Source organism: Aedes aegypti, chromosome 3 (genome assembly GCF_002204515.2).
Source record: "Aedes aegypti strain LVP_AGWG chromosome 3, AaegL5.0 Primary Assembly, whole genome shotgun sequence".
Taxonomy (NCBI): domain Eukaryota; kingdom Metazoa; phylum Arthropoda; class Insecta; order Diptera; family Culicidae; genus Aedes; species Aedes aegypti.
The window spans coordinates 81,531,487-81,540,682 of record NC_035109.1 but is presented as its reverse complement, the minus strand read 5'-3'; the positions used below and the strand labels follow the sequence as shown (position 1 = coordinate 81,540,682).

Sequence of the window (9,196 nt, the reverse complement as noted above, 5' to 3'; positions counted from 1 at the left end):
GAAATGTCTAGGGCCCATTCACATTCACATATGCTACCAGCCCTGCAAGTCTCTAAAACGTCACAATAAAAAGTTAGATTGTGGCGCCACCTATGCGGACGATTTACGAACTATCCATTTATGTCAGTAGATGGTCTTTGTTGTTACAAAAAACATTGCCGAAGACACCAAATACCGGAAACGCTTCGTTACCGAGTTATTAATTATGTCCCGCCAGATTGCGTCCCTGGCCCATAGTGCAGTGGAGTCTAGAATATCAAAATCTTTTGCGTTACATTGGGGACAGTACTCGGGTCGTGTTAATAAATATCAATTCGACAGAGGGCGTCCGAAGGAAGAATCTGTGTATCCGAATCAACTGCGCCTCGCTGAAGACCGTCATTCCAGTCCACTTGCCCACTTGCCGATCTTCGAAGCGGCAGTAGGAAAGACTTTCACTGCCGGAGTAGATTTTGCATATCATTGCTAGTGCTCGTTGGACTACAGACCACGATGTACGTGCCCGAAAAGCCAAAGTGAACACTTTGACCAATATTGTCGCGCGCCCACCAAATCGGAACGCGCGTGTGAGACACGCGACGTTTGACTCGTTCCCGACATATCTGTCATTATGACATGTGTGGCGCTGCATTCTTACGATGTGTTCATAAACAGCGCACTTTGCAAATATTAGTCGCGACACTTGAAGATTGAGAAAAATATATTTTAAACAAATGTTTGTCCTTATTTCTGTCGGACCCATAATAACATCATACGATTTGAACCGCTTGTTAGTGTATAACCTCAATTTCAGCCAACTAGAACATAATTAAAAAAAATAGGTATCACAGACAAACAGACGTCACACTCTCATCATTGTCCATCGATCACCTTTTTAACGGTCGATTCAAAAATATAGTAGGTGGCCAATCCGCCACCCACAGCGCTCGCATCGTTTTTGTTCGTGTTTGACGTTTACACACTACCGCCATCTGTTGGCCCGTCGGCCAAACACACCGATTTTAGCATTGGGCGTACATGCCTTCGTGACTATGATTTTGATCAAGATTTGTTCTAAGTGTTACGTCTGTTTGTCTGTGTAGGTATCATCAAAATACCCACCAAACTACTCTTGCAAAATATAAATTTTCTTAGATACAAATCGTGATAGAACTTCGAAAAAAAAGTTCAATCTTCTGAACCTGGAGAACCTGATTTCAGCTAGAGAGACAGTGTCTACTACTAAATTGTTTAAAAGGATCAGAGTTACAGTGGTCAAAAAGATTCGTAATCCATCCGCTGTGTGGCGCAAATTCAAAGACTTTGATATCGAAAGATCGATAACTGTAGAACTGTTCTTTGAACACAAAGCTAAGAAGCACTTTCTATCCCAGTTGGGCGCACTGTCAACAATAAGAACCAATATACGAGACACCGGCTTGCATTCGTGGTCAGCATGCACTAGCATCTACTCTGTGACATAAGAACCATACACAGAACGAAAAGGGTGCAGATGTCTTCTTGTAGAGACCACAACGATAATCCATGGATCATCTACGTGGAGGAAACGATGATGACAGAGGCAACTCGAAGTCCATTAATCATTTATCGAAATATTAGAAAATTACAATGAGTACACTTAAGACACAACCCCGGAAGCGAAACACAAACACAGCAAGGCAAAGTAAATGAACAAGAAAATGTGCACCGAATGCAATAAAACTAAACACGAAAGAGACGACTAGAAGAGCGAACGCAAATATAAAATCAATGATATGGCAAACCAATAAAAAAAAACATTCGTAAAAAAATCAGAAAACAACACAAAAAAGAAACCACATAAATAACTAGAGATCGAAAAAAAAAACAGATTAGCAATACAACACGAAAAATGGCATATTATTGATTTTGAGTTGACATGCCACGGAGCAAGCTCGCCAGAAACAGAAAGAGTACCCGAACAGTAGCAATAACTGAAGAGGAAACTGACAAAAAGAGGAAGCAAGAAAAACGCGAACGGAAGTAACAAAACTGGGATGGACAAACATGCGGAAATGTATTGAGTACGCGAGTGAAAATGAATGAGGAAACGTAATGAATAAAAATAACACTGGTAGTTTTGTAGTGCGTGTAGAAAACAATAGAGAAATCCTTACGGTAGATACATCATGAGCTCGCATAAGTCTCTCGAGCTTTGCACCAATAGATTGTTTAGATAAACGCATTTACCATCAGAAATATGCTTTTGATTAGGGTAGGCAATACAATACAGATCTATTTATTTTTGGACTCGTTGTGGGCACAAAAAACTGTAATATTAGAGCGTGAACTGTTTTGCCTACAGTTTCAAATTTTGTATGAGATTTTTTTTTTGTATTTAAATTTTAAACCTTCTTTATACTTTTGAACAATTTTATTGAAGCCAAACGCATTTATAACAAATGTGATAACAACTTCATCAAAAAATGTGCGGTACTAGAATCACTATGGAAAAAAGTTACAGCCTTTCAAATGTTGGGGGTTCAACACTGAATCAACAGGTATGGCGTAAATAACTGGTATTGCCAACATTAATGAGCACCGAAAGAAATATTTGATTGACTGAATTGAGTATTTACGACACGTTCGTTACACCTGGGTGCAGTCGTGTCGGAGAAAATCCAATAATTATTGCCTATTTTTCCATCGTAAAAAACATTGTAATAATCTTTGAACAACTTCTTCTTACATACAAGCTCATTAATGGGGAAAACTTTGATGGAATTTCAAATTTTGAAATTAACTCATTTTCAATCGCGATTAAGACGGAACCGATCGCGCACAATTTTTGCCCAGTTGTTTGGTCTCAAAATGATTTTCAGTCAACTCATTTCACCTCACCTGACCCGAAGAATATACTGGAATATATCTCCAGTAATCATTCCAATTTGTGAGAATTTTGTTCAGAAATTTATCTGAAGATTTCTCCAGAAATTTTTGCAAAAAAGGTCCTCAGCCCTCCCTGAATGCAGCCAATGATGATTCCATGGATATATACTGCTTCGCGACTAAAAATGGGTGAACCAACGTGCGAAGTTTAATTTTTCACCAACTTCGCCGCGTCGCAACTCGATTTTCAATAGTGCGCATAATGCACTAGGCGGAGGGCATAGATGCGCACTATAGCGAAGTGACTCGCGACACGGCGAAATTGGTCAAAAACCGAACTTCGCACGTTGGTTGACCCATTTTTAGTCGCGAAGCAGTATATTTCCATTTCTTCCACGATTTTCGATAGGACTTCTTTAAAAACTCGCTTAGATAGTTCTCAAAGAACATTGCTAGAAATTGTTCTAGCAATTTCATAGAATTTCTTCTAAAATTTTCAATTAGTTCAAGATTTTATTCAGAAAATTTCACGAAAGATCAGACATTACTCCAGAAATTCCTCCCAAGATTCTTTTAGAAATGTTTGAACAGATTCTATCAGAAATTTTTCAAAGAAAATATGTCAGTAATTTTTTTAAGAGTTTTTTTTTTTCAGGGAGTTTTCAATGATTTTCTTTATCTGAAATTCTTAGAGGTCTGCAAACCGGTCTGGCAGGTTCTTCTGAAGAAAATTCTGGACTAATTACTGGAAATTTCTGGTGAAACACACAATAAAATCGTTTGTTTGCCTGTGCTATTTCTAAAAATTTATTTGGGTATGTCTTTTTATGATTTCCATAAGAATTTATAAACGGTATTTGCTCAAAGCTTCCTTCAGACATTACACCGAAGATTTCTGAAGAAATTACAATAAGTATTGTTTCGGAGTTTCGTTCGGAAATTCCACACTTTTCAGGAAAAGTTTTCAGCCTTCCCGGAATTCAACCAGTGGTGCTTCCGTGGATTTCCCAAGAATATCTTCCAAGAGTTTCGTTTAGAACTTGTTTTAAGATTTCGACCAACAAATTCAAAGGACGTGTCCAGATATCTCCTCACCGATTTCTGTAGGGATTGTATTGGATTTCCTCTAAAACTCAGAATTTTCACAATCTGTTCAAGATTTCAACTAGGAGTTTCTCTAAAGACTCAAACAGAAATTACTCCTGAGATTTGTTGAATAATTCTTTAACTAGATCCCCAAGGAACACACATGTTATAATTGATGCATATTAACTCTTATATGACTAGATTTTATCATATAAGAGTTAATATGCATCAATTATAATATGTGTGTTACTCGGGTCCTTCCAGAAATTTTCCTAAGAGATTATTCCAGAATTTCTCCAGGATTTTTTAAGTTAAGAGCTTACTTGATGCTCGGAAGCCTTTCCCATATTAATTACTGGAAATTCCTGGAGTAATCCATGATAAAAACCTGAAGAGAGAGCTGCTGTGAAGATTTCCGAAGGAACTATTGAACAAAAAAAATGGAGATCTTGGAAGATACTTCAGAAAAATTGCTAGAACAATTGTTGAAAAAAAAAACACCAAACAAAACCCAATATCGTTATTTATTCTCTGGAGGAACTCCTGAAAGGACCCTTCCTCAGCCGAGTGGTTAGAGTTCGCGGTTACAAAGCAAAGCCATGCTCAAGGTGTCTGTCAAGAAGAAGAAGAAGAGCTCTTGAAAAATCAGAGGCCGAAATCTAGGAGAAATGTGCATAGAAATAATCGGAGGTGTTGAAGGATCCTTGAAGGGATTTATGTGAAAATGGATGAAAGAATTGCAGAAATAATCCGCCGTGGGAAATCTTGTAGCATTTCTAGGCCTGGAAATCCTAGCGTCTAAGTGTTTTTAAAATAGGAACTTATGAGACCCTATGCTTGAAAATAGAGAGCAACTATAAAAGACCACACAGAATCAAAAAAAAAAATCCTAACATGAATCAGGATATAAAAGTTTCCAAAATAATGTTCAGAAAATCCGGCCAAATATTTTTCTATCAATCTATTTTTTCCAGAAATTTCATCAGAAGCTAATGCAATCGTTTGGCTACATAATTCATTTATTAATTCTTGACCGGCTTTTTTAAAGAAATTCCTCCATGAAATTAGATCAAGATTCTTTTAAAAATGCAACCTAGATTTTTCTGGGGATAACTCCAACGACTTCGCTATGAATTCCTCCAAAGATGCTTTCACCAATTTCCCATGAAAATCATCGAGTTCATTCAGTGATGCTATAATCGATTTCGCTAGGAGCAATAGATTTTCCAGAAACTGATTTCTGAGGATTTCTTCAGTATTGTGGTTTAGTTTTTTTTTATGATTCAAACCAAGTATTTCTCTATGATTATTTCTAGAGTATATAAGTTAATTCAGTTGTCCTTCAGCGGAAATGTTTTTAAAACTTCTCCAGGATTTTTTCCATCAACGATATTTTTAAGACATTATTGGAGAGAACCCCGAAAAAAAATCCTGAACGTATCGCTATAACAAAACCTCTAGCAAAATCTGACGAAACTGCTGTAGAAATTTCTGATGAACGCTTGTGAAAAACTCCCTAACTTTTGAAGAAGTCTTGAAGACTTCTCTAGATGAATTGATAAGATAAAACATGAACAATAATCAATGGAATACCTGGATAAATCCTGCACGGTTTTCTGGAGGGACAATAAACAGAGTCCCTGAAGAAACTTGGGAAGAAAATTTCGTAATATTTGCTCTAGTATTTGCTAGTGTGAAACTTGAAATTAAATTTTGAAGATTTCATGGATTTTCCCTCCTAAAACTATTCGAGAAATGTTTGGAAGAACTGGAAGAAATTTTTAGTGAACTTAATGATGATTAACTGGTTAAATTTATTGAGGAATTCCTAAAAAAAGTTCTGATTCGATTTCCAGTAAAAAAACCTGAAAGAGCTTTGGTGCAATTCCTAAGATAAACCGTAAATGAAATCACAAAAGAATGCATAAGTATGAACATGGCTGAAGAAATAACCTAGAAATCGGCGTAGAAACTTTAGATTTGGGGATTATCTTGGAAAAAAATTCCTGTAAGAATCTTTGGGAGATCTACTAGGTGGGACTATTCTACGAGTAGCGTGAGGTGACAATTGTCGGTGTCGTATAGCGAGGTGACAGTTCTCGGCCAGTGTTGTGAAAAACTCAATTTCTCACAACTCACGCTTGAGATTTTTCATGCGTGAGTTGTCAATCAGGCAACTCAGCAGTCAAAAAATCATGGATGAGTTGGCTCACCTTTTCAACTCATTGTCTCATATTTCCACAGTTTACTCACACACGGCAATAATTTATTGTTAGTCTGGTAAAATTATGTTAATCCTTTCTAACGTAAACAACAACATTCGGGTTTCACGAGTTTTTGCCGGGTTTTGCGACTGAATCATTTTTTACGGTTTGAGTTGATTGAGTTGATTTTGCATCAAAATCTCAAGCGTGAGATTTGCGAAGCAGATCTCTAATGATTTTGCTCTCACGTATTGATTGAGATTTTGAGTGTGAGTCTATCAACACTGTTCTCGACTCCAGTGAAGTGACTCGGCGGGCAAATCAAATGAACCCAAGAGTAACTACTAGGAAAATCGGAACAGCATTTCGGATATTTTTCAGAGTACACCCGATTCTGTTTTTGCACGGGGGATGCGTACCGTGCAAAAAAGTTTTCAGTTCAAAATTTCAAAAACCGTGCAAAAAAAGTAACACCATTTCTCGACGATTCATGCAAAAATAAGGTTTTGGCGGAAAAATTTGTATGGAAACTTTTTTGCACGGCCGCGTAAAAAAAATCCGTGCACAAACAGAATCGAGTGTAATCTCTGCGAAAATTTCTGGTGAGATATTTCGAATCATAAATCACTACACAGAGAATGAAAAAAGTGTCTTTAGAGACCAGTTTGATGAAAAAAATATACTTTAGAGATCTATCATTAAAAATAGACACTTTTTAGAGAATTGCGTTGAAATAGAGAAAAAGTCTTAAAAAAGAGACTAACAGCCCTGTCAAACCTATAATTTAATTCTCTGGATTTGCCTGGAAGATCTCCGGTGGGAATCTTTGAAACGTTAGGATACGAAGCAAGAGAAAATGGTAAAAGAATTACTGGAAGAATCTCTGAAAGAAATTCCGGGATAATGTTCAGAATGATTCCTTAGGAAATTACACCATGGGTTCTTTCAGACCTTTCTTGAGAGGACTGGAGGAAGTTTTATTTCTTGAGAGGAGTTTTAGGATCTCTGAACGAATCTTTTAAGAAAGCCTGCAGATTAATCGCGAAAGCCTCAGGAATTTACACCCGGAGGACTACAAGGAGAAGAAGGAAATAATGTTTGTATGTTTATTTATTTGTGAAAATAACATATTATTTTTAAACTTTTTACAAGGTCAAGGAAGGAAATAATGGCTTTTTAGAGAACATTTTGCTTTAAAGGATACTTACCTTTAATTAAAAATGATTTTTCTGTACATTACACTTTTACAATAAGTCAGAAGATAGATTCAAAATAAATAAGTAAATTGCCATTTTGCCCAAAGTTTTCTTTCCAAATAAATCTAGTGTCGTTTATCATAAAGAGTTATTATTGATCATTTCTAGAACTATCCTCTTTTTGTTAATTCTTAATTAGATATAATTGATAAAATAAAAATATACTTAGCTTGGTATAAATATCTGAGAACATTTTTTTAGCTTCCAGCCAGACCCAGGAAATCGTCCATCAAAGTTCCGATTGCAAACTGAAATTAAAACAACCTGATTTAACGACAAACACCAAAACATCATCCCACATCCTTACAATTCCGGTGGCATCCACTCTGGTACCGACGATCTTCAGCCGGATCTTGTCTTCCAGGGCAATGACCACGTCCTCGTCCTGCGATTTATAGCACGGCGGATTCCCATTCGGACAAAACTGCATATCGGCCGGGATCGAGTGGTGCGAGATGAAGCACGACAGTGGCCCAATCTGGGCAAACATGCCCACCTTGTTGACCTGTGTGACCACCGCGTCCAGCACTTCGCCCTTGAACGGCCGGAACACGATGGCTTTGTACTTGACCGGATAGACCACGAAGCCCTGGCCGGGCAGAATCAACCCGGAACCGATGTCGTCAATGGTGGTGACGGCTATCACGAACCCGTACTTACCGGTGCAGGTTCCCTCCACTTCGGTGTACAGCTTTTGCTTCACCGTTTCGATCAGCTGCGGGCCAAAATAGCGCGGGTGCAGGAGAATCTCGTGCTCGAGAGATATCTGTTGGAGGCGATTTAAAGGGGAAATAGACAAGCAATCGATATTTTTATGATCCCATTCAATACTTACGTGGTAAAACATCTTTCTTTTGAATGTTTGGGCAGAATATGTATGAAAATGTTGGAAATAAACTCAAAGTTTTCGTGCGAAAATCGCTTTTTTCTTCTGGCGGCCACCTCGACTGTCGGCGTTTGTTTTCCGAATTTGACAGATCGGAAGCATTTTTTTTCGGTTCGGCGGTGCGTTTAGCGGTTCTGTTTTTGGGTAGCTACACGCTTAAAATATTTATTCACGGAGAGGCGAAACAACTCTAAGATAAAGATCGGACAACTGGGTATAGAATTTGAACCAGTTTGTGATCCAGTCGCTGATTGGTTGATTTTGATGCCTCCGAGTGTGTGGCTGCGTGTGAAAAATTACCATCGGAAGCGTTTGTTTTGGTTTTGCCTGTGTTGCTGGGTTACCTTGTTAGGATGTTATTATTTGCGGTGTTCATAAAAGTTCATGCCAACTAGCCGACTGATGTGAATGAAAGTAAATATTGAAGCAAAATCAGCTTGACAGTATAAGAAATGAAGAGCAGAGTCTTTAATTGTGTACGGAGCAGTAAATCGCATCCGGATAATCATTTTTATCGAAAGAGCTGAAAGTGCGAATGATATAGTGTACCGTCTTCCATACATATGGCAACACTGTTTTAGCGTAGCACGCAAGGGTGGAAAATTTACAATTGGGTTCATGGATGAAAAGAAGAACAACTAAAAGCAGCCAGTTGTCCTATTTTTTATTTTTTTGACACTCACCCACCCCCTCTTAACGTTTTTTGTATGAACATCCTGATATATTTGTAGGAGCTGTAACATCTCACGGACACCCACCCACCCCCTTCAGCGTTATGAAATTTGTGAATGGGCCCTTATAAGGCTAGGCTTATAAGGGCCCCTATAGGGCTTATTCACAAATTTCATAACGCTGAAGGGGGTGGGTGGGTGTCCTTATGTTGTTATGGCTCATATCAAATTTGTAAAATATTCATA

The 9,196-nt window shown here is 37.9% G+C and overlaps 1 protein-coding gene and 1 long non-coding RNA gene across 2 annotated transcripts; one reads left to right on the top strand and one right to left on the bottom strand.

Annotated features, from left to right (window-relative positions):
- The first annotated feature begins 667 nt into the window (after positions 1–667).
- On the top strand, positions 668–1,460 carry LOC110679305. Its single transcript, XR_002502376.1, has 2 exons — positions 668–821; positions 1,083–1,460. It is a non-coding gene; the product is annotated as an uncharacterized LOC110679305 (long non-coding RNA).
- A 6,007-nt stretch (positions 1,461–7,467) lies between these two features.
- LOC5577990 (DNA-directed RNA polymerase II subunit RPB7) lies at positions 7,468–8,388 on the bottom strand. Its single transcript, XM_001656678.2, has 3 exons — positions 8,229–8,388; positions 7,701–8,159; positions 7,468–7,641 (listed from the first exon to the last, which is right to left on the bottom strand). Exons 1-3 carry the CDS (start codon positions 8,238–8,240, stop codon positions 7,591–7,593), a joined length of 522 nt encoding a protein of 173 aa, XP_001656728.1. The 5' UTR covers positions 8,241–8,388; the 3' UTR covers positions 7,468–7,590.
- Between the last annotated feature and the right edge of the window lie 808 nt (positions 8,389–9,196).

Coding starts and splice junctions, on each gene's coding strand:
- LOC5577990 (XM_001656678.2), bottom strand. Junction 7,642..7,700: donor GAGTGGATGCCACCGGAATT/GTAAGGATGTGG, acceptor TTTTAATTTCAG/TTTGCAATCGGAACTTTGAT.